This window comes from Grampus griseus (genome assembly GCF_964374135.1).
Source record: "Grampus griseus genome assembly, chromosome: 9".
Taxonomy (NCBI): Eukaryota; Metazoa; Chordata; class Mammalia; order Artiodactyla; family Delphinidae; genus Grampus; species Grampus griseus.
In genome coordinates this window covers 26,303,328-26,330,180 of record NC_139003.1, presented here as the reverse complement: position 1 = coordinate 26,330,180, position 26,853 = coordinate 26,303,328, and the positions used below count along the sequence as shown (strand labels likewise).

Sequence of the window (26,853 nt, the reverse complement as noted above, 5' to 3'; positions counted from 1 at the left end):
AGGAATCGGCTGCCTCAGATTTTCTAAGACATGCACTCTCTTCCTCATACAGAACAGCATGGGCGCCTCAAGAGAATCCAGTAGTGTCTGAAACAATGGATGCTGCGGAGACTGGAGACTGAGGAAGAAGCTGTACGCATACTACATTCTTAAATTTGTGTAATTTAAAATCTGACAGGAAGATTCTACCAATATTCACAGACTACAAAGGGGACAGGGCTCAAAATTGGGCACGATGAACTATCATCTAGTTGTTGCTACAGAAATGGAACTCCCCTTACACTTGGGTTCCCGATTAGGGTAAGGCACATATATCACCACTGGATAAACACTAGGGGCTGACAAACGCTTCTTGTTCAAAACTGAAAAGTTAAAAACAAAAATGATGACAATGTAGGGGTTTACTAAACAAAACACAAGGTAAAGAGAAATCGTGAAAATTCATAGTTTTACTTTATTAACTGGCAGACAGCACAGGCTGACACGTGTGGCACTCCCTGCACCTCTGACCCTTACTCTCCTAGACTGGGTGCTTCCCGAAGGAAGTGAAAATGCCTCTCTCACTTTTGTGTCCCTAGCATACCACCAATACCAAAATTTTCTTAAAACATTTCTTAAAAGTTTTTCCTTGAATATGTTTTGAACCAAGAGTGTACATCTCCAAAACAGCAGCATCAGTCTCTTTCATTGTCTTGAACAAGCTGATAATTCAGCGATGGGGCAGATGGGTAGTTAGGTCTGGAGATGCGCTAATATACTCAGGAATTCGAATTTAGAATTATTGTGAGCAGGGAAAATCAGATATTCAATCCTTTTGGCCAGTAAGGTGTGAAAAGCCTTTTGGTTCTATCTGTGATATTACTTCAGATATTTAAGGGAGAATTCACTTGCAGAAAACCCCGTACCAGCTTTTGCTCCAGAGGCCTGAAGTGGCTAACAGTGCAGCCCCTGAGCAGAGACTACCTGAATTCAAGTGCTGACTGGCATTTAATAATTGTATGCATTTGGTCAAGTCAGCTTATCAGTGAAACCTTAGTTTTCTTATCAGGATGATGGGTTGTTTTGAAACTAAAATACATGTTAAGCGCTTACTTAGTATTGTACCTGGTGTGTAGACAGTCCTAAATATCTGCTATATTGACACACTTGCTTTGATTCTTCACCTCAAATCATGCCTCAGCTCAACATAGGGCAAATAAACGAAACAGTTGAAATGTGTACATTTATTTATTCTTCACTAATATTGAACTAGGCAGATCTGTATCTCTCAGTCTTCAGGAAATAACATACATAAATCTTTACATATATATAAATATACAGAAGCATTTGTATAAAACTGAATATTCATGATGTTAAATTTGACAAATATCATCAGGTAAAAAGCAGACTATCATACTGAGTTAATTTCTCATTCAATGTTCAACCTGAAATTTAAGTATATTTTACATAAGACCCTAACAAAAAGGGTAACATACCTAAGTCACTAACATTGCAGATCTGACCACTTGATTAGGTTGAGGAGGAATGGAATAACTTCTAATATCATGTAGAGAAACAAGCAATCAAAGCACATAATTCAGGTCTGAAAAAATGGATTTATCCTCAATTGGTCAAAGTCAGCACCCAAAGAAAGCAATTCTGCTACTTCCACTTAAAGCAAATCACTCTTTTCAAGCACACTGTAGCTCACTCAGACAAGCACTTCTTCAAGAGTACTTGTTCAAGCAGATCCCTTTGCATGAAAACAAAACAGATCAAATCCTTGTGCTCAGTAAGAGTGGAAGATTTAAGGTAAGGACATTTCCTAATCCCATATACATGCTAAAATCATCCAAATTGCTGATATAAAAATCAGGGCAGAAAAAGCAGCTCAACAAGGCATGATGGATGGCGGAGAAATCAGTGGCTGATACATGGAAAAACCAATAGGGAGAGTGACTTCTAGGGTAGGGTAACAAAATAGCTTCTCCGAAAGGAGGAGAGTAAAGAGTAAATGAAAACACAGTCCTTATTTATTCAATGTTTCTCTTTTATATCCCTCACAGCCATCATACTGAATATTTTGAGCAACAGGAACATTTTTAACTTATAAGAGGGCATTAGGATAACACAATGCCTATCTGTCAAAAAATTTTTAAATACTGGTTAAAATGGAAAACTACAGAGCTAAAATCTCTTATGTCTTTTATAGCAATCGCATAGAAAATAGTAATGTCTTCCAAAATTATAGCATTTTACCTATGGTAAGTTGAATGTCAAAATTAGATAAGATCTTCTGCAACTGTGGTGTCAAAAATCTGATAGCAAATTTGCTGCTCCGCTCCACTTGTGACATTATATGACTTGATGAAGCATTCCAACCATGGATATGCATCTACAAATCAAAAAAAGAAATGCTATTTAACCATCAAAACTAAACAGATAACTCTGAAATATGTATCTAAGCATAATGCTTAGCTAGTAAAATCAACATATTTAATTTAGCTTGGAAAGTAAATAAATACACTCACCACATTTACCATTATCTGCTCTTCCAAATACACACTGGATTCATGTTATTGTTTTGTAGCAATTCTGACTAATTTGAATTTTTCCCCAACAACAGGAAAAAGTCATTAAATGTGGGGTTTTTCAAAATATTTGATAGCAAAGGTAGTAATCTACGTCATTCCCAACTTTTATTCTTTTTTTTCTGCTTATCACTTACTGATCTGCCCGTTTTGTTTTTCTTGACTGCAAAGAAACCAGGTCGCCCTTATATCTGTCTAGTTGAAATTCCCGTCAGGTACCAGGTGTTGTGTCCAGGCAATGTTGGCAGCCAAGCTTTGGTCACGACCACAGTAAATCTGTTTATAACTTCTCGAACAGTCTGTTAACATTTCTTGAAGTTTGAATTTGAAAGACATTTAATATAGTCCTCACTATTGGCAAGGGTCAAGCAAGACAGGCACTCTCCTACACTGCTGGTAGAACCATAAACAGGTAAAATGCTCTTGAAAAGCAATCTGGCCGTATGTAGCAAAAGCCTATCAGGCCTATGCTTTTTCATATGGCAGTTTTTTTTTTTTTTTTGCGATACGCGGGCCTCTCACTGTTGTAGCCTCTCCCGCTGCGGAGCACAGGCTCCGGACACACAGGCTCAGCGGCCATGGCTCACGGGCCCAGCCGCTCCGCGGCATGTGGGATCCTCCCGGACCAGGGCACGAACTCGTGTTCCCTGCATCGGCAGGCGGACTCTCAACCACTGCGCCACCAGGGAAGCCCCGATATGGCAGTTTTATTTGTAGAAATTTATCCAAAAGAATCCAAGCAGCCAACAAAAATAAAAGCTGACATCATATAAAAGTATGTAAGTTAGACTTAGTTATGGATGTACAAAAACTATCTTTTTGGAATTGTTATAAAATGCAAACACTGACCAGGGGAAAATAAAACCTGACTTAAAATAACCTATAAACGTTAAACTGACAACAGTTAGATCTGCAGGTGGTAAAATTTGTTACTGATGAAAAATTGTTAGAAGTCAAGTTATCTTAAAATGACTTAGATCTGCAAGTTTCAATGCAAAGAGAAATAATGGCCACAAAAGGAAAAATCAGTGGCAGTAGGTGTAATCAATACAATTTGACCTGAAGACTGGTTGATGAATCAAATGTTACACAGAAAACAACTAAAGCTGACAAAAATATTCAGTAAAATAAAAACTTGTAAATTCTGAAACTAGTTAATATTGAATAGACAATTTATCAATGAATTAAACAGGCTAAATGAGTTTGTTATAGGAAATGTTTCCTGTCAAAATTTCATCCCTGTTGGTTTAATTTCAACTGTTTGTATGCATAAGCATCATATCAAATGTGCTTGTGATCAAAATTGCCTCCCCCTTGTTATATCAATATTTCAAACTATTTTAAAAAACTTTTTTCATTTCAGGAATTATGATTCATACCTATTTTATCCCTGCCACTATCTTCATCAGTAGGTAGATCATACAGTATAAACAATCACTTAGTAATTTATTTGGATTCAGATTTCAAAGTTTTTAATACCTCTAAAAGTCCATAGCTTAGCCATATGCTAGGTATTATTTCAAGGAAAAGAATGAATGGATTGTTAAATATTACTGCCTACCAATTTTTAATCCTGGAGGACAAAACATATCCATGATCATATCCATAATTTGCTGAAGGCCATCTTTGATTAGGACTTCTGATGCTGGAATCTGGAAAAATTTTTCCTTAAGAAAAATATGAAGAAACAAGGAAATGATCTTTATCTTCTTCAGAAGCTATAATCAAACAAAATTATTTGAATATTATCTAATTAAAATAATCTCGACTATTTCACCATATCAGTATCGTAGAATTCATAAACTAGAGTGCTAGTCTAAACTCTAAAATCTGATTTACTACTTTAATCTAAAAACAGCTATGATACGTATATATAAAATCAAGTTAAACCACTCTGACTTAATGATAAGAATGATTAGAATACAGTGAGGCTTACTATTCTCTTGATAGCATATGTATTGAGCACCTACAATGTCTAAGTGTTAAGTTTAAAAGAGTTTAATATATAGTATATATTTATTTAATTTTTTTTTCTCCTCTCCTATTTATAAGTTCCAGGAGGGAAAGGAGTTTGCTTGTTTCACTCATTGCTATATCCCCATCACAAAGAGTAGCACTTGGCATACAGTAAGTGCTCATTAAATACTTATTTAATAAATGGATACATAATTTATTTAGGCAGGAGAAAAACTGTCCTCAACCTTAACCCAGATTTTTCCCAATGTGTGTAGTAAAAAATTTAACCTCATTGGCCTTTGCCCTCGGTTTCTGAGAGGCAATCTAAGCCCTTGGAATGTCATGCCTCATAGGAGTATTCTTTTTTGCCTGGAGACCCTGGGTCACTCTAACATTGTGATTTAGGGTGGGGAGTTTGGAGCATGTGGTTTTAACTTGACCACTGGAGGGGCTGAAGATTGAGATCAGTCACATGGGCAGCCAACCATGACTACATGATGAAGCTCCAAAAAAAACTCTGGACACTAAGGCTCAGTTGCACTTCCCTGGTTGGCAATACCTCATGTGTACTGTTACATATCATTTCCAGGAAAGTAACACTGTCCACTACTCCATGGGAAGAGAACAAACGGAAGCTCCATGTTAGAAACTTTCCCGGACTCTGCCCTATGCACCTCTTCCCTTGAGGATTTTAACCTATATCCTTTAGCTGTAATAAATTGTTAACAGTGAGCATAATAGCTTTCAATAAGTTCTGTGAGTCCTTCTAGCGAATTATCAAAACTAAGGGTGCTCTTGGGGACCTCTGAAATTTCAACTGGTGCCAGAAGTAAGAGTGGTCTTGGGAACCTCCAAACATGGTACTGTCAGAAATGAAGGTGGTCTTGTGGACAGCTACCTAGCTTCACACATAACTATCTCCCTAACAGAGTAATTTCATTCTCTCTAATACGAAATGTGGAGGCTTAAAAAGCCCAGTGAAATGCTAATAGATAATGCCTGAGGGGGTGGCCATACCTCTGCCTTTGGCTCCTGGAATAGAACTTCCTCAATTTTTCATTATTCACATATTAAGATTTACAGTGTCAAATCAAAAGAGAGATAAATACATAGACAATTTAAGATTTATGTGCTTGTCTTTTATTTATTTTTCAGAGTTGCCTTAAATCTCCTCAGTAACAAAGTATGCATGAATAAATATATTAAAATTTTAAAAAGTACTATTTTTTAATTAGAAGTATCTTCACTACCTCTATTACTTACAGAATCCATGAGGTAAGCTTCCAGTACTCCTGTTCCATCGTCAAGAGTAAATGTCATCACAAACACATGTTGGAGAGGTACAATACCCAGTACTAATGAAGGAAAAAAGTTGAAACCATATGAATCTCCTATGCCTTAATCAAAGTAAAGAAAAAATTGTTTTATGATATTAGATACCTGTTAGTCTTGTTTACTAAAATAACTCAAGAGATTAAAAAAACTTATCCCTTTCTGTTCTCTAATACCAATATATTAAGCTAATTTTAGAAGGGTAATTTTGGAACATTACACTACACCTGTATAGGGATAATGACTCATGAGCAATAGTATCTTTTTTAAATTAAATATCAATACAGCATTATCTTTAAAATGAGTTGATCTTGATAAAAAACATAAAAACCAATTCATGAAAGGCAATTCAGAAAAGCATACAGTTCGATAGTTAGGATTTTTTTAACATGTCTCTCTCCTTTGTATTTTAAGCATAGGGATCGATTATTTTTTAAGAGATATCATCTGGTTGAATGATGTGAGAATCTGAGATTTCATAATTTGGTAAGATGAGGAAAAAGGAAGAAATTAAAGAGATGCTAAATCAGGAAAATTTACAGGTTAAAATGAACATCTTACTTTTGTGTCTGGAAATGGAAGACATTCAATATGCTTATATAATGGAATATTGTCTTCCATTTGTGGAATCCATATTCAGTAATAAAGGGAGCAACTAAAACAAATAAATTAGGGCATACAGACATGAGAGAAATTGCTAATACAGAGGAATTGATTTTTAAGATTTAGAAGTTCTCGATAGGCATAAACTGTGAGCTAAAACCAAGAAGGATGAACATAAAACCTACCCCGAGGGACCATATAAGCAAACAAAAAACTACATTTAGTACAGGATGAGGAGACCAAGCCTGAAGCACATAGTAAGAAGCTCATGCAAAAGTAACCTGGAATTTCACTGGACCACAAACAAAATATGAGTTAGCAGTATTATATAGCTGGATTAAAAGAGAAAGGAAACAAAACCAAGTATACAAATAAATATCTACAGAATAAAATTTTCAGGCAAGTAGGAGCAGTATCCAGTCTTAGGTAAATAAAGGTTTTCTTCATATTCTGAATTGGCCAACACCTGCAACTCTATTTCTAGCTTTGAGGACCAAACTTTGAGAAGAGCATTAGTAAAATGGAATGTTTACTGAAGAGGAGAAATAAAATAGTAAGGAATGTGGGAAAGTACCAAAGGAAGTGAGGGTACCTGCTTGGAGAAATAAAGACTCAATGAAAACTTGACAGATTATCTTCAAATGTACAGTTTGTTGACTTTATAGAAGAGGGAACAGATGTACTTTAATTCTAGTACACCGAATGTGGCCCATGTTAAAATTACAGGTAAGCAGATTTTGCCTCACTGTTAAGTACTGCACCTAAAAAGTAAGATATGTTACCTTGCAATGTAAGGAGTCCCCAGTCACTGAAGAGTTTTAAGCCAAGGCTGGATGACCACAGTTAATAACGTGATATAAAAAGATTCTTGTTGCTCCAGCTAAAGACTTGTATTGGGTAAAAAGTTGTAATAGCTATCTCTACAACTCTTTTCAATCCCAAGATACTATAAACTGGAGAGATTATTCACAAGTTGTATTTATGATTACTAAATTATTAAAATGTAATAACTGAAAAACATTGGCAGATGCTTGAAAGTAAGTTTTCAATTATTTTAAACATTTATACTTTTATTATGACCACTGTGAATGGTTATACTTAAGGACAATTAAACTTTAGTTCAGCCTTTGCTCTGGTTTTACAATATCCACAAATACTGAAATATTCTCAGTGAGATCACGTTATACAAAGACAGTTACAATGACAGGACACAGAAACTTAGCTTACCTTCTGCCACAGAAGAAGGAATCCATGATGTTTTATCAACCAGGGAATTCAGATTCTGTATTGGTCTCAAACTAGAACACTGTTTACATCTAAATTAATAAAAGAAAAAAATGATTTATTATAAGTAATTATTACAACTCATTTAATTATTATAACATTTCTGTCATTCAAGCATGCAGTTTAAAAAGTATATTATTAAACAAAAGAGCACTGCACTTCCTGTATTGTAATGTGCATATTACAAACAGAATTACTAAAAAAAATAAGCTTCTTACAATAGAAGCAATCTAAAAAGATAGTACAGTTCAGAATAAACAACTCTAAGTTGACAATGAGAGAGGTTCCAGGTGCAGATTGTTAATTAATTTGGCTAATTTCCTTATCTGGTAAAACAAAAAGTCTAAAGAGACAAACTCTAAGGACTCTTTCATTTTATGGCTCTGTGCACAATATGCAATAGCCAAGGTCTTAATTTTATAAATATAGCAACAGGAGAAAATTATTCTAAGGAAGTCAGTACTAGCACATATTTAGAGGATCACAGTTTATGATGCCTAGTACTATAGTTATCCTTTGTATACAAATCAATCTAAAATTACATAATACACTAAAATTGCATATTATCTAGTATAGGTATTTTGCTTTACTTACAAACATTTTAAGTATAAGCAATTTAGTTTTTACTATATGTAATAATGTTTAGGAGATGTTGATGAGAAAATATGCCTGGATAAAAATATAAAAATCAACATTCAAAAAGTTCATGCAGGGCTTCCCTGGTGGCGCAGTGGTTGAGAGTCCGCCTGCCGATGCAGGGGACACGGGTTCGTGCCCCGGTCTGGGAAGATCCCACATGCCGCGGAGCAGCTGGGCCCGTGAGCCATGGCCGCTGAGCCTGCGCGTCCGGAGCCTGTGCTCCGCAACGGGAGAGGCCACAACAGTGAGAGGCCCGCGTACCGCAAAAAAAAAAAAAAAAAAAAGTTCATGCAGATTCCTTTTCATTTGCAATCTGGGGGAAAACAGAGGGTAACTATATTAAATGTTATCCCCTTCCATTCTTTAAATACATAGAAGTTTTTTCTTTAACAGAAAAAGGTAATTGAATGACGAGTATTAGTTTCTTAAAAAAAAAAAGGCTGTGATATTAAACGTTAGACATTGATAAAGCAAGTATACAAATTAAAAATTAAGAGTAATAAGCATAAATTAGAGAATTCATTACTTCCGAAGTAATAAAAGAGGAAAAAGGAGAAAAATGAGAACATTTTTATAAATTAATCCAATAGAAGACTGGAAAAAAAAATAAAGTAATAACAAAAAAAGGGGTGGGAAGAGAAACAATAATAGTATGATAAGTGGAAAACAACAAGAAATACAGTATAGAAATAAAACCTAAATGTTTCAGTAGTTAACGTATTTTAAACTCATCTATTAAAAAACAACTAAAACCTACTGATAAGTATTTATTTATGAGACCTACTAAAATATAACAACAAAGAAACATAAAAGCAATGGGATGAGAATAAGATACACCATGCAATTACCAACCAAAAAAACTCTGATATAGTAATAAGAAAACGAGAAAAAAATAAACCTTACAGCAAAAAATCACGATTAAAGATGAAGTCATTATATAAGGATATACAGTACAATGAATTCACCAGAAGATGAAATACCGAACCTGAGTGAGCAAGCAGAAAGGACTCAAAACATATAAAGCACACATTGACAGAATAATAGGTCACAAACCTACAATCACAGAGAACGTTAAGCACAGTCTCTAAGAAGTGATTAGACAGATAAAGTTACAAAGGAAAGATAAGTTTTGGATACGATTAACAAGCTTGTCTAATGGACATAACTAAACACTATTAAACACTAAACACAACTGTTAAAGAATACACATTCTTTGTAAAATCTATGTAATATGTACAAATTATGAAGAAACACATGCTAGGATAAAGCAAAACTAAACAAATCTCAAAGAATCATTATGAAATGCAACACGCTACTTGGTTAAAAAGTAATCTAACTAAAATACAAACAAAAACATAGCACCTAAAATGAGTGTGTGGAAAAATTTAAAATACACAGTGAAATAATTCATGGGCCAAAGAAATCATAATAGGAATTGCGAAACATTGAGAAGTGACAAGAAAAACACTACATATCAAATCTTCGGTTAAAGCTATGGCTATTTTCTCAGGAGGTATATTACAGACTTAAATACAAATATTTAAAAACATATTAAAAATAATGAATTAAGTGAGGTAAACATTCAATTAAAAACATTACAAAAAAGAAATACCAAGGAAACCTATAGAAAGTAAAGGAAGAAAATAAAGTTAAGAACAATAATAAAAAAAATAGAGAGCATCAACAAAAACAAAAGCTAGTTGCTTTGGCAAAAAAGTCCAAGGGAAAAAAAGGAGCAAATAATATGAAGTGGATTCAAGAACAGATGAAGAGGAGATTTAAAAATCATCAGAAAGTACTATGAATTATTTTATCTCAATAAATTTAAATTTAAAAGATAAATGAAATACTTCTCTAGAAAACTTTCATTAATAAAATAGATGCAAGAAGAAACAGAAATCCTTAAAAGATGTGTAACTAGTAAGAAACTGAAGCATTAGTTTCTGTTCCATTAAAAAAGCATCAGATCCAGAAATCTAAGTAAAGTTTTGCAAAAACTTTGTCTTGTCAAACATTTTGGCAAATATGACTATATTAATATTTTAAAAATCTGTAAAACATAAGGAAGCATAGAGTTAAAAAGTACAGGACTAGAAGTTTGATGAAATGCACATAACTGACAAATGTTTAGTATCTCTCATATAGAAAGAATTTTTACAATCATCTAAACACACACACAAGAACCAAAACAGAGACCAGTAGTTGAATAGAAAAATGTGAATATGGAATTCACAGAAGAGAAAACCTAAATAGCCAATAAACATGAGACTTGTTTAAACTCCCCAGTCATCTAGGAAATGCAAACAAAAACAACATAGATACTATTTGATGCTCAGCAGTCTAACAAAATTACAAGTTAGACTAACACCAAGAGCTAACCCGGGGTAAACAAATTTTTACACACTGCTGATTGGACCATAAAATGTTACAATCATTAGAAAAACAATTTGGTACTTTCCAATAAAGCAGAAAATATTCTATAATCCAAGGTTTCTCAAAGCAGAGCACTTCCAGGGTGCTTGTTTCATCAAGTGGAAACAGAGATTCTATCTATATTGCCTCCTTCCAAACCTAGACATCTGTTTGTAGCTCCTAATGTGTTCTGATATCTTCCAGTTTCTCAGTGGCAACTCATTTATAACTTTGTGGCACAAAAATTCTGGAATTCAATCACTTAACTTTTACTAGGATACAGCTTTGAACTTTCTCTGTAACTAATCTCTAAATTGTTATGAAAGAAAGCAAATGAATATTAGCCTTTGGGACAGCATTAAACTTAGCATACTGTAGGCACTCAATATATATGGTATCCAAAGAATAGATATATGCCAAAAAATCTAGTACCTATAAATTGGTACTAAATAAGTATCCACTGAATATATAGCAACAAGTGGAATAAAGTAATAAATAGAATTAAAAATTCCCAGTATTGAAGACGTACCCATAGTGATGTATTTTTCCTTGTATAAGGAATGGTGCTGAAAGGTCAAGGACTTCCAGGTCTTCATGGCCAGATCTCACAGGAATTACACTATGAAACTTGTTTGAGAGTTTGCAGATTTCATTAAGTGTACCTCCTATTAAAAGAGAACAAATAAACCCTTCAAGTAGTACAAATAAAGTAAGCAAACTGGGGTACTTATTAAGTAACACATGATCAACAGTAAAGGACTAAAGGGATTGACAGAAAAAGACAACACATACCATGAATTTAAGAGATTTAATGCACTTATACATTTATTGTTAACAATAATAATTTGTAAGCTTAGGATCCTATTCATTGATTAAAGCAAACACTGAGCAAAAATGCTGAGATTTGAGCAAAATATAAGGTTTGTGAAATATGAACTTTTAAAATTTATACAAATTGCTCTTTATGCCAGGAATACTTTGGTTCAAATGATCTAAAAAGAATGAAGTTGAGAGTAAAAATATGACAGGATTCCCATTATTAAATTTGCTATATACTACTAATGTCTAGACAACTTTGGTCTTGAGTTTGAAATAAATCTTTTCAGTTTAACACTGAATTTAAATATAGATGCAAACAGTTTATGTAATAGGAATTCCTGTAGAGTGTTTATTCATTTTTCCTATGGAAACCATCACACTTACTTACCCTAATGCTACAACAGGGTGGGTATTAAAACCATCATGTTGGCTGAGAAGAAAGAGTATGCTCAACGGTGCACAATTATTAAAAGGCAGCATTATCTCTGATTACTCAAACCCCCCGGTACCTTTTCTGGTGTATTTTTCACTTAGATTGATAATTCCTCCTCTCCAGGGAAAGAGAATATGATTTATAAAAATACTTCTGAGTATTTCCTAAAATTTGTGTAAAATCTGTAATGTTAAAATTCAATTGTGAGGAGGAAGCATTTCTGGCATAGCAGAGTAAGGACGTCCAAAAATACACTTCTCCATAATAGCAAAAACAACTGGCAAAAATTGTCAAATTCAACTTTTTCAGAACTCTAGAAATTAACCAAAGGCTTGCAACAATCCAAGGAGTGTTTATTCAAAAAAAGTGGATAAATCTTATAAGAACAGCAAGTTTCATGGCATTTTAACTTGCCCAGCTCCCATACCTCTTCCCTCAGCTCTGTGATAGCTGGAAACCACAGGTTTGCTGTGTCATCCTATAGTTAGATCTTAGCCTATGCTTAGAGTTACAATACTCAGAAATATGATAAAATAAAAATAGCTTACATTTTGATGAAACCCTTTTAAAGTGCTTTCACAAACACTTTCATTTGACTTTTTTAAAAGGCTCTGTAAGGTAAACTGTTACTACTTTGGATGTACTTATATATTCAATAACTATTTACTGAGAGCCAGTTACATGCCAGGTTTACTACTCTAGGTGCTAAAGATACATAGATTAAAAGAACATGTATTCTGACCTTGGGGAATTTACATTCTAATAAATAAACAAATCTACAAACAGATAAAAGACAAATATAATATAAGAAGTGCTCTACTAGAAGTTCATACAGCATGCAGTAAGAACCACTCAAATCTGCCTGATAAATCAGAAAAGTGCTTGATGCATGTAGGTGTTTGTTAAATATTTTATATGAATTGCTGAATAAAGGGAATTATTGAGTTTACTTCTGAAGACGTATTAGAGCAGAATTTCTCAGAACAGTGACAGAATGGCAAAGAAGCCCAGAGGAATATACTAGGTTTAGGAATTATCACCAGTTCAATATGGCTAGAGGGTGGGATGGGACCTGCGACAGGAGGTGAGACTGAAAGCTTGAGGGTTGACTGGTAATTTTAAAGATAGGATCAGGAACTAAGGGGACTTCTTTATTCAAGCTTCCTTTGGACCGTCAAGGCCAACATGGCTTCAGCACAGAATTCTGTGGGAGGCAGCAAAGCACAGAAGGAGCCGAAGGCATACTTGACATCCTCTGAGTTGGCCCTACAAGGACAGTTCTAATAAAGCTTGATGGGATCACAGCTTTATTTTATTTTTAGGCCATATAAATAGATTTACTCCATATGTATGTGTGTCTGTGTCTTTGTCCTTCTGTTTTTACATCTATCTCCTGGTACAGATTAAAATACTGCTAATGGAATAAAATGTCACATCTCACTCATCAAAATGGCCAAATTTTTTAAAGCTAGTATATTAGGAGGAGGGTAGGTGAACAGATAATCTCACATGCTGCTAAAGCATGTGCACATTATGATAACTTTACTAGAAAGTAATTGGGCAACATTCACTTAATTCCTTGTGCCCAAATACACTTCAGGCGGGAGATAAAGTTCATCACAGAGTTGCTATGTAAAAAACTGGAAGCAATTCAGTTTCACCACCCACTACTAGGGAAGACATTTATCTCCTCTGTGGTTCAGTTTTCTCATGTATAAAAAACAGCTTATAATAGTACCAACTTCACAGGATTGTTGTGATGATTAAATTAATTAGTTTCTGGTATGCTATAAATGTATTAAAACAAATGATGTTCATAAAAATAATATCAATGTTTATATACATGTGTATTCACATATATACATTATTTTCTAAAATGATTATGTGTTACTTTTATAAACAGAAAAATGCCAGGAATAAAAATGATCATAATCCATTGTAAGAAAGATCAGTTCATTCACAAAATGAAAGATTTCTCTAATGCAAATTAAAGGTGATGGTCCCCTTTTATTATGGATTATTAGATAAATATTAGATAAAAATAAGACAAAAGTATAAAAGAAATGCAGAATTAAATTTGACTCAAAGTTTCATTCCCTTAAAATATGTCAGGTTATCGTTACTTGATTTAACTATCAATAGATGACTTTCATTCTATTTTTATGAAACAAGAGTGATATCCAGAGGCCAAGATAACAGCAACTATACATAACAAGCAGCTTCTTGATTATTATTCAGCTCAGCAGTCACCTTGGGTCTCATTAAGATGACATGTAGGAATCCAACAAGATGGACAAATGCAAACACTTGAGTTTAATGTGTAATTTCAAAATGTCATTCAGATAAATTTACATATATATGTGTATATGTATGTATTTGAATCTAGTTGCTATATATATTACATTATTTGAAATTTAAATTAACAGTATTTTGACTTTACATGTCCCAGGTTGCCCCTAAAATATATTTAACAATAATCAATCAGAGAAACACATAAGCAAAAGCTATATTCTAATAGAACAGCAACTTAAATATCATACCTTCTATCAAAATTAGACAGTCATTTGAAAGTGGGAGAATACCATTATTTTTCACAAAATGAACAGCTACTTTTCGTTCTCCTTGATCTTTAGTGGTCCAGATATTTGAATCATATAATGATGTATTTTGTAGTTTGCTATCTGGGGTTTTGGTTGCACCCTCTTGCAAAATTATATCCAAATCACCCTCATGTGGAACTTCTTGCCTAAAATCATTGACAAAGAAATAATACAAAAACAATTGGTATAAGCTTGGAAATTCAAATTTAACAAACTATCCAATAAAAAAATTGTTTATATGCTTATGAACCAGCTACTTATTTTAAAACATGGAGATAACACTCTGCAGATTACATGGCTCATTCAATAGAAAGATATTTGATGACATTTTATGGCTAATTAGATCCATATCATAATTACATTAACCACCAGCAATTTCCTTGCCTGGTTTTGTGACACCATTATCTCTAGCACCAAACTGTTCTCCTCTGTAAGGAATGCTAAACTTCCCAGCAGGAGCCCCGTCTTCACTCCAGCTAAATATCCACTTACCACTTAAGTAATATCACTTTCATAGGGTACCTACTTTGCAAACCAATATTCCATTTGATTCCTTTTAATCTAGAATATAATTTTCAAAAGTCATATGGTAAAATATGATACAGTAGAAATCGCATAATCTAGAATCAAAAGGTCTATTTCCTTGTCTTGGTTCTGTCACCAATCAGCTGTGTAAATTTAGGTAAAACCTCTTAACATTTCTAAGATGATTTCCCTATTTGTTAAAAATATTATCATAGAGGGTGGTTTTGTTTGGCAAAGCTATGTGATTTTTACAGGATCTTACGAACTATAATTTGATAATACTTCAAGACTATCTAAAATCTGTACTTATATTTTAATTCCAACTACCATTTCAAGCCAAAATGGGTAGAAGATGGTCCCCTGTTTTGTATAAGGAGATCTGATGATCAAAAATCTCCACAAACAGTATTATACTTAGATTGTGAAGGGGAAAATATATGTACATTAGTGTACACAGCACACACACAATGTACACACACATAAATATAATGGAGATGTATATACATGTTCATGTTACATATATAGAGGGAAGACAGTCAAATTGCATAAAAGAGGGATTAAAAATAATTTTCAGAATATGTCTTGAGTTAGTAAGTACATATTCATTCTAATGTCTTATAAATTTATTTACTTATTTATAAAATAATTGATGTTTAGAATAAAGCTTTTGAGGAACTGAGAAATCCTTAATCACCAACAAAAGTTCAAATTATGTCCACTGTGTGGTAGTTATTAAGCAGGACAGGAATATTTCCAACAAGGCTTTCTCTTAACACTTAATTAGGAATTTCAACTAACCAGAAATCTTTTCTATTTAAGAATTTTAGCTAACAATGGTTTACTTTCAAGATTTTTTTGTGACAAATGAGAAAGCCCCCCCCCCAAATATTTTCTTTTTTTAAATTATTATATTTATTTATTTATTTTTTTATTGGAGTATAATTGCTTTACAAAGTTGTGTTAGTTTCTGCTGCACAGCAAAGTGAATCAGCCATACGCATACACACATCCCCTCCCTCTTTGACCTCCCCTCGGCCCCATCCCACCCAACTAGGCCATCACAGAGAACCCAACTGAGTTCCCTGTGCTATACAGCTTTTCACAGTTATTATTTGTTTGCATTTATCAGAGCTACTAAATTGAATTTCAGATCTGAAAACAGCAACTACTTTTATTTACTATTACTAAGAAACATCAAAAGGATTTATTTTCTAAGAATTAGTGTTTTCTCTTAAAAAGATTACCATTCTTTCAAAATACAATACATTAAAACCACAATTTACTCATTGTCAGGACTTAAACTGACACATAAGAAAACATATATACACAAATTTCATGAAATGAAAACTTTGGTTTTGTTATGGAAAATACTTACAGTGAATGACACTTAGGACAATAAAGTTTAACAGACTGAAAGAGTCTTCTGGGCTTATATGACCTCAATTTTGCTCGGATACGATATTGTTGAGGAGCTTTTTGTTTCAAAATAGCACACAGTGGGGTTTTCTCCAAATACTGATGATCCGTAAGTACTATAAAGAATTTTTGAATTAAGTTAGAGAAATCTGCAAGGATATAAGTATATTCATGGCATGAATCCCCGTGAAACAAACATACACAATCAAATCCAATTAAGTTGTATTAATTGTCAATTTTGGTAACATTTTGCCACATTTATCATCATCTCCAACTGTCATTATCTCCATCTCTCCATATATACATAAACCTTGCAGATACGTGATAGTAACTTCCATACATTTTGTCCCTTTTTCCCTAAGTACTTCAGTATGTATTTCACAAGAACAAGCAATTTCATTAACATATTACAAGGTAATTTTCAACATCAGAACACTTAACACTGATTATCACGGAATCAACAGACATTATTCAAATTTCTCCAACTATCCCCATAATGCTCTTATTTAGCATTTTATCTTCAGATCTAGGACCCAATCCTGAACCATGTGTAGCATTTATTTTTCCTGTCTCTTTGGAGTCCTTCAATGTAGAGAATGGTTCCTCAGCTCTTCTTTGTCTTTCAGGACGCTAATATATTTGAGGAGTAGAGGCCATTTATTTGGGTGTGTCTGGTTTTTCCCATGATCAGATACCAATTACACATTTTTGGTAGGAATACTACTGTGTAAGTGATACTGTGGCCTTCTCATTGCATGACATCAAAAGGCACATGATATCAGCGTTTTCATTCCTGGGTATGTTAACTTTGCTCAGATGATTAAGGTGGTGTTCAGCAGGTTTCTCCACTATAAACTTATTATTTCTCCCTTTATAACTAATAAGAAAGTATTTGATAAAATATAAATATCCCAATTTCATTAAACATTTAGGATCCTGCTAGTTTAAGATCCATTGACGATTAGCAACTAAATAATTACTATCATGATTGAAAAATGGTGATTTTTCTCTAACTTCATTATTCTTTACATTTATCTGCTGCCATTCTATTTTAAATAACAGTTTTCCATTCAACCTCATTTATTTATTTGTTTTGTTCATTTATTTACTATCCATATGGACTAATAGATTCCTACTTTATTCAATCAGTTCTATGCCATCACTAGTAATTTTTATTTTGATACTCAAATTGTATGAGATTTGACATCTGCTACCATTAACCTGAGAAATTCTCTACTTTCTGGCACAACAAGATGTTCCAGAATCACCTTATAATTCTCTTGTCCCAACCCTGGAATCTGCTATTTCTCCAAGAAGCCCTGATTGGGGATATTACTTATAAACTAAGATCTGTGCACTAGGTGTACTCATTGCTACTGGGTGTCCTTGTTTTTATGCCCTTTCATCAACAGAGCTCGGGAACATATGCACACATGTTCATACCTATACTTATACACGTGCACCTGCATGTGTATGAATGTATATGTGAGTGAATACATATATACAAACACCCATATATCTATTTCTGTATCTGTCTCTAAAACCATGAGTACATACTGACACCTCCAATTCTAATACAATACCACAGCTTCTTTCTTCTAGCCCATTTCATAATTATACGTCCTTTCTCCAATAATGAGAAACTCATATCTTTATAATAGTATATTACAGAATTTTATTTAATAGACTTGTGCTTAGAAATAGTTAATTTTTTTTTAAATCTTAGCTGAAGTATCAGAAGGTGGGTATCTGATAGATTAACTATCATTGCTTACATTAAAGTTTTGGGGCATATTTTAAGGAACTCCTTTATGGACACACCACTAAATACATAGTGTGAATTGATTAAAATTAACACGGATATGTTTTTGCCCTCGTGGATAGATAAGTATAAGGACAGACTTCATAATACTCACTCTTGTGCCCATAATACAAAAATGAAAATGGTCTTACTTGTAGCTGACAGTTGTTGACATCTTTCTAACTCATATAGTGATACTGATCCAGAGCCTATCAGGAAAAAAAGAAAGAGGAATTACAGTTTTAAAATCCATTAAAAGCTCAATGTGGCATTGAAAACTATAAAACATTACTGAGAGAAACTGAAGAAAATCTAAACAAATGGTGAAATTTGTTTATGGATTCATGTCATTTGTTCATGGATTGGAAGGTTCAATATTGTTAGGAACTGACATTCTTCCCAATAGATCTGTAGATTCAATAAAATCCTAATCAAAATTGCATAGGCTTTATTATAGAAAAGCAGATTCTATCACTTAAGTGGAAATGGCAAAGAATCTAGAATCTAATCTTGAAAAAGAACAAAATTGGAGGACTTATACTATATGACTTCAAGATTTACTATAAAGCTATAGTAAACAAAAGAATATGGTACTGACATAAAGAATGACAAATAATATTATCAGAATTAAATAGAAAGTCCAGAAATACACCCACATTTACATGGTCATTTGATTTTTGATAAAGGCAGCAAAGCAATCCAAATGGAAAGCAAAACGCTTTTCAAAAAATGGTTCTGCAACAACTGGAAATTATATATTGGCCCTTTTTACTAACTGGAAATTAGTATGAGGAAAAAAAAATGCTTACTTCACACCACACTACTAAGTACTGAACACAAAGCTCAGAAGTAAATCCACATTTATACTCATTTGATTTTTGACAAAGACACCAAAGCCATCTTTAAAAAAAAAATGGTGCTGCAACTGGAAATTCATATTTTCAAAAATGTCTATGTCATACCATAATACTAAGCATTAAAAAGGAATAAACCACTGATATATGCAACATGGATGAATCTCAAAAACAAACAGTATGTACAAGAGTACATAACATGTTATTGCATTTATCTGAAGTTCTAGAACAGGCACAATTAATCTATGGTGGAAAAAATCAGGACTTCTGGGGTAGGGATGGGGGTGAGGATTGACTGGGAAAGAGCACGAGGGAGATTTCTGCAAAAAGGTAATGGTCTTGATTTTAAGAGGGACTTAGGTTTTGCAGTTTATGTGTTAGCCAAAACTCATGAAATGATACATCTAGGTTGCCCATTTCATTGAATATAATTTACCTCAAAAATAAAAGAGAATTCTAAACAAATATTTAACTCTAGATAATGATGTTCATTCATTGAAGTGTTTAGGAGATGTACTTATGTCTGCAAAGTACTTTGAAATGCATCAAAAAATAAACTGGATTGATGCATTAAAAAAGAGATAAATGACACAGCAAAGAGAATAACATGTTAACTAGAGAATCGGATGGTGGGTATATGAGTGTTGACTATACAATTGTTTCAACTTTTCTGTGTGTTCGAAAATTTTTCTTATGTTGAAAAAATACATTGAAGGGAATAAAGGGATAGGTGGATAAAATAATATATTTATCAAACTTAATAGGATGACTTGATGAATACCATAAAATATGATTTTACTTTAACAAAAAAAGCAAAAGTAGTGATCATAGCAATAAGTCTTTTTTTTTTTAACATCTTTATTGGAGTATAGTTGCTTTACAATGGTGTGTTACTTTCTGCTTTATAACAAAGTGAATCAGCTATACATATACATATATCCCCATATCTCCTCCCTCTTGCATCTCCCTCCCACCCTCCCTATCCCACCCCTCTAGGTGGTCACAAGGCACCTAGCTGATCTCCCTGTGCTATGCGGCTGCTTCCCACTAGCTGTCTATTTTACATTTGGTAGTATATATAAGTCCATGCCACACTCTCACTTTGTCCCAGCTTACCCTTCCCCCTCCCCGTGTCCTCAAGTCCATTCTCTACGTCTGTGTCTTTCTTCCTGTCCTGCCCCTAGGTTCTTCAGAACCATTTTTTTTTTAAATTTAGATTCCATATATATGTGTTAGCATACGGCATTTGTTTTTCTCTTTCTGACTTATTTCACTCTGTATGATAGACTCTAGGTCCATCCACCTCACTACAAATAACTCAATTTCCATAGCAATAAGTTTTAATAATGCTTTCCAAAATGAAGAATTTAACACTTTAAAAAGTATCCATATTTTGCAACTACTTTAGCTTACTACATTCTATTATATATAATAGTATGTTATATTTTTATAATTTATTGTATGTGGCATCATATACAAACATATGTATTACTTGTCCATCTTCCTCAACATCACTAATAAATGGTATAAGAATCCATGGCAAGAGAACCTTAAGCGAGCGAAGTATAATTTCAAAGAATCTGATTACTTAATATCTGCCATTCTGCATGAAGTTAAATAATAAGAAAATAGAGAAAATATTGCAAAATATATACAACAATCTCCCACAAAACTGATAAGACAAAAAATAAAGAATCCGACAGCAAATCAGGTATAGGGTAAGAGCAGACAATTCAAAGGAGGAGTAAAAAGGGCCAATATATACGTAATAAGATTTTTAAGTTTCCATGTACTCAGAAAAAATAAATAAGATATCACCTTATACCTACCAAATTGTCAAAAAATTACTTATAGTGTCAACGGCCAATACCACTGAGAGTGTGAGGAAAGGACATTCTCCCACACTGTTATTTGCATATGAATCCTATGACATTTTGGCATATAATCTGGCATCATTTATGAAAATAACAGATGTGCTTACTCTTTGATCCTTCAACCCCACCTTTAGAAGTTTATTTTAGAGAAACAATAAGCATGAAAGTACAATTGTTCAAGGGTGTTTATTAAAGAAGTATTTGTAAGAGTAAGAAACTGGAAACAACCTGAATGTCTATCAAATGGAAAATGGCTTAATTAATAATGTTAGATTCATATAAAATATAATGTAACTATTAAAAAATGAGTTTGAGCTATATGAATTACGCCAGAAAGAGGTCTGTGATACACTGTTAAATAAAGCAGCTAGTCTAGTATCGTCCCATTTTTGTAAAACTTTTAAATAGAGGGAAAACTCGTATCTGTTTATGTAGAAGTATATATATTCATATAAACATGTTGATGTTGAAGAAATCACACTAAACTGTTAACTTTACCTCAGCGAGTGGGCATAAAGGCATGGGAAGGCTACGTACCTTGATACTGTCACATGTACTACTTTTGTAATTTAAAAACGATTAGAAAAACCTTTTAAAAGGAGAAAAGGGATTTGAAAAAGTATAATTACAAATTAATACTGTCTCCAAATGATTGTCAATTGAAGTAAACTGGCCTCCTAATGGCAGCTTAAATAATCACAGATTAGGCCAAAATGCTATCACCAGCGTGCTAGGAAATATGAATAATTCTAAGGCAGAGAAAATGAAGAAATAAATATGTACAAAAAAATCAAATAGCCTGCATTTGAATCTGACTGACTTTGCCATCAGTTAATAGCTAAGTGACCCTGGACAAATTATATGACTCCCATCACTCAAAGCCTCAGTTTCCTTTCTATAAAAGGGAAGAATAATATCAACCTCATAGGAGTGCTGTTAGGATTAAATAATAATGGCTGTAGGCACTGACTAAGTGCCTATCAAGCCACACATGTTAATTTTAATGCTTATCATTACTGATACAGAAAGAGAGTAAATACTCATAGATCATAGTAGGGAAGGAGTTAGGTTGTAAAAAAAAAAAATAGGGGATAGAAACATGACATAGATTCTAGGTGTCAGAATGTACAAGCAAATACTGACACGAAATGGTAAAGAAAAAAATCTTACAGATTGAGTGTTTTAAAATTTAGATTTGAATAGTCACCTGTTCAGGTAGGCAATAATATAAATACACAACCAATTGTTTGTTAACATTTTGTAATTAGGTACTTAACTCAATAAAACTGGGAACTCTAAGATATGTATGATCAAAAAATACTTGGGCTATTTGAAATAAAGCAGCAAAAACAACCTTTGTTCCTTTTAGAAACTGATGAGCAAAACAGTTTACTAGGAAATAAATACAGATTTATAATAAATTCATATATAAACACATTAACATTACATATACCACAAATCAAGTAATCCCTAGCACCGCAATTTGAAAATGTAACTATACAGGTAAGGGAGGAGTAACGTTTACCTTTGCACAGGACACTGATAAAGATTTAGCATGTTTCTTTACAATGAATATGAATTTAACAACAACAAAAAAATAGAGATAGGAAGATATTAAAAAAGAGAATTTATGTTGATAAAGTCATTTTACTTACCAGAAACTAAACTGGCAACATTAAAAATTATCCTTACTCATTAGGAGCATGGGATTAATAAATAAACACCACTATATATAAAATAGGTAAACAAAAAGGATTTACTATAAAGCACATGGAACTATATTCAATATCTTGTTAATAACCTGTAACAGAAAAGAATCTGACACTGTACACCTGAAACTAACACAATATTGTAAATCAACTGTAGTTTAATAAATTAAAAAACTGTCCTTACTTGAAATATTTGAAAAGCTGTCCTCATGTTCTGATTGACATATACCCTCTAAACGCTGATTGGCTGGCAAATCTACAGATTCTAAAACCCTGTAATTGAAAGAATAGAATTTTTAATTGCATAAAACAAAGTCAAACAATGATCAGTTTAGCTCTACCCAAAGAAACCAAGAGCTCAATGAAATTGTATAAAAAATTCTGTGTGTGTATGCATTTTTCAGGAGGACTATAGTTTTTTAACAGATTATCAGGGGATTCCAAGACACCCTCAAATTTTAAAAACCTAAGTCTAGAAAGACACAAGTACAACAGTGGGATGATGAAATACTGCAAATAAGCTGGGTATTTAATGGATGACATTCTAAGTCAGAAAAATCTCATTCTAGACTCAAGTAGTGAAATACTATGTGGCTATATATTGCAATATGAGAAATAAAGTAGGGAAACTGATAGAAGGTTATTAAAATAGCTAATTTCATTGATGATAAAATCATATTGATTTCAATATATTAAAACCTGGAAAATAGCTATGTCATTTCAATTTACTGAAAAGGATATTTTCTGTAACTCTTTGAAAATATGTAGAAGAATTCTTATTTCCCTAGAATACGGGTCGAAGAGTTTCTGCACACATCATTAACAGGAGTACTTCAAGGAAAAGGGAACTGCAAGTGTAGCAGGATTTAAGGTACTATTCACTTTCTGGGCACACCTAAAAGTTTTAAACATATGATACCCTGAAATATTTCCATTACCTATTTTCTCGGTTATACGCACTTTAAAAAGGCAGTATTGGGGCTTCCCTGCTGGTGCAGTGGTTGGGAGTCCGCCTGCCGATGCGGACGCGGGTTTGTGCCCCGGTCCGGGAGGATCCCGCATGCCGCAGAGCGGCTGGGCCTGTGGGGCTGTGGCCGTTGGGCCTGCGTGTCCGGAGCCTGTGCTCCACGATGGGAGGGGCCACGGCAGTGAGAGGCCCGCGTACCGCAAAAAAAAAAAAAAAAAAAGGCAGTATTTTGTCCATGATTGATCAAGTATGTTTGGCACCCTAGACATATATATCAAGTTTTCCAAACTTTAGCTAAGCTCCAGTTTCCACTGTTTGTTTCTGTACCTGGAGAAGGTGGCAAATGGTAGAAGAACATGAGTGCAAAGAGTAGAGGTAAGAGCATAAGTAACTATTGGAAAACCTAGACTATAAACCCAGCTCTGCTACTATGTAGCTATTTGAACCTACAATCACTTGATTTGTTTCATTTGGTTCATCTATTTAAAAAAATGAATAATGAATGGCAAGGAAGGCTCTGAGGATCAATTACAAGAGACCTCTTAGAGCCCCCCTTCCCACCTCAGAACAATATTATCCTAGAAACCAGCTTAATTAATACCTTATTTACAATTTCTAAATAGGTTTATAATATGCTTACTTTTTCAGTTGATCCACATCAGAGTTACTTTCTGGCAAGACTCTGATTCCCCGACCGTAACTGGTGCCTCCATGGAGATGAAACTCTAGGGCTAAAAATGTTGCCAGGTTCTCTGAATTGACTGACTGAAGTTTGGTATGTAGGCTATAAATTCTAAGAAAGCTTCCAACCTAAAAGCAGATGATTTATTATTTAGAAAATGGAGAAAAATCAAACAATTTTTGATACAATATTTAACAACTAACATGGGACACAGACCAATAACCCGGGATGTTGACTCATCAGAAAGGAAAGTGGTATGTTCTACTAATGTGTACTCAATATCAGCCCCAAGGACACTGTATCAAAACCAAAACGTGTGTGTGTGTGTGTGTGTGTGTTTGTACACATACATATGCATGTATAGATATGTATGTATTTTTCAAATGTAAAGGCATATTTCCATTTTAGAGATATTAAAATGTTAAATAAGATTGAGTCTTAGCATTGCTAAGATATGGTAGCTAAGAAACCTATTACCTAAATCAAATCCAAGCTCTCTATTTGATTAAGAACCTATTTGGTTAAGGTTTCTGAAAATAACCTACTTTAACTAATTTAAGGTAAGATTTAATTAAATATGAGCACTAAAACACTCTCATTATGAGAATACTAGAAAGTATGTTTAAATGTGCTACTCTACCAAAATAATAAACCCCCTCTATTCCACAAGTTCTATGGAAAGAAAATTTCTGTAAATATTTTTCTCTGTACACCATAATGTGAAACACCTTCTATGAGTTCAAATATAGATTTAAACCAATTATAGTTTTGAACGAAATGTCCTATAATTTTAGATGTTTTGCTAAACTTAGTCTTAAAAATATCTTTAATTACGGAGTATTTGATATTCTTTTAATGTAGAAGACTTAAAAAGAGACAGATGCAGAATGTTTATTAAAGAAACTGACACATACTGAAAGGAAGAAGCTGTATTACCTAAATCACATTTTTATGAAGAAAGAGTTATAAACAAAAGGAGTTAGTTACCAACTAGGAAATTTAATTCATTTGTATAAAGCAGCACTCCTGACTGCTGATGACTGTGGGACTACCATTCTTTTTTTCCTACAAGGTCAAGATTAACCGTGGTGAGATTCTGTGTAACAGAAAAGCTACACATGGGGGAAAATAAAGAAAGAGAAGGTAGTAAACCAACCTCCCACCTCTGCTTACTGCTGTTTCAGTTCATTGTATTTCTCCTCATCACCCTCTGGATGTGATGGAGGAGAGAAATGGGGGGAAAAAATAAGGGGAAAAAATCCACACTCCCAGAGCTACTCCTTCATCCTCAAGGATCTTTTTCCCATCCAATCATGGGTTTTATAAGGAGGTAAGGCACTTAGTCTTTTCTTCTCTGACTTCTTCCACTGACAGAATAGCAGGGGAGCAGGGTAAATAGAGTCAGAGAAGGAAAACACACAAACACACACACACACACGATGACAAAACTGATTTTCCTCATGTTCTCCAAAGTAAGATGATGGAAGGAAATATGTCTATTTGTATTTACTTTTATGACATTCTTTTTGAACATTTATTACTCTGTAATTCTTTTTAATACACATAATATATTAGTGCAGTAAATGTATATAATCTACAAAGGACTTAAAGAAGGCCAGACACAAGGCGAAAGATACCATAATCATAAATGAAAAGTTTCAACATTATAAAGATAATTTCCTAATTAATTATTCTTTAAAATCAATGCAGTTTCTATCTAAATCTCCAGTGCCTTTCAAGGAATTGTAAAAACTGATCTGAAAGTGAACAGTCAAGTTACTTTTGAAGACTGAACTGGGAGTGAGGGCTTAACCTATGAAATATCATTTAAAAATAAAGGTATGATTATTAAGACAGGCTGGTATTAATGCAGACACATATATGAACACGGATAAATCTTACAAATATAATGTCAAAGGAAAAAAGCAAATTATAGAATGATACATAACCATATGCATTTTTCAGACAAAAGTATATAAAATAAAAGCATAATAAACATGGGTGTGCACACGTACATGTTAGGATAAATAAAAAGGATATTTGGGAGCAAAAAATTAGAACAAGCAGAGGTACAAAGAAGGTTCCACATGTAGAAATTTCATTTCTTAAAATTAAAAGTACCTGAAATAGGTGTGCAAAACATTTAGAAATGTTAAGTTTGGATGATAGGCACGTAGATGTTTGTTATACTATCTTCTTTACTATTGTATTTCATAATAAAACAAAATTATACTTTAAAGACCAAGAGAGAATTTTATATATATAGGCTATAAAAATGACAAACTGTTATTTCCAGAAATTCCTTCTGGAGGCAGCATTGTATATTTTTTTAAGCTTGCTAAATATATTATAAAATGTGCCAGATGCTCTGTTATAA

At 33.4% G+C, this 26,853-nt stretch overlaps 1 protein-coding gene across 2 annotated transcripts in view; it reads right to left on the bottom strand.

Annotated features, from left to right (window-relative positions):
- Positions 1-524: 524 nt before the first annotated feature.
- POT1 (protection of telomeres 1) overlaps positions 525-26,853 on the bottom strand; it is a 79,610-nt gene continuing 53,281 nt past the window's right edge. For both annotated transcript variants that reach the window (XM_082662221.1, XM_082662222.1), the window contains 10 exons: positions 24,435-24,604; positions 23,012-23,100; positions 18,543-18,599; positions 16,549-16,705; positions 14,589-14,794; positions 11,326-11,461; positions 7,689-7,777; positions 5,790-5,881; positions 4,132-4,237; positions 525-2,374 (listed from right to left, as the gene is read on the bottom strand). In XM_082662221.1, coding sequence (XP_082518347.1) covers positions 2,262-2,374; positions 4,132-4,237; positions 5,790-5,881; positions 7,689-7,777; positions 11,326-11,461; positions 14,589-14,794; positions 16,549-16,705; positions 18,543-18,599; positions 23,012-23,100; positions 24,435-24,604 — 1,215 coding nt within the window. In that variant the 3' untranslated portion in view covers positions 525-2,261. The remainder of the gene's footprint in view (positions 2,375-4,131; positions 4,238-5,789; positions 5,882-7,688; positions 7,778-11,325; positions 11,462-14,588; positions 14,795-16,548; positions 16,706-18,542; positions 18,600-23,011; positions 23,101-24,434; positions 24,605-26,853) is intronic.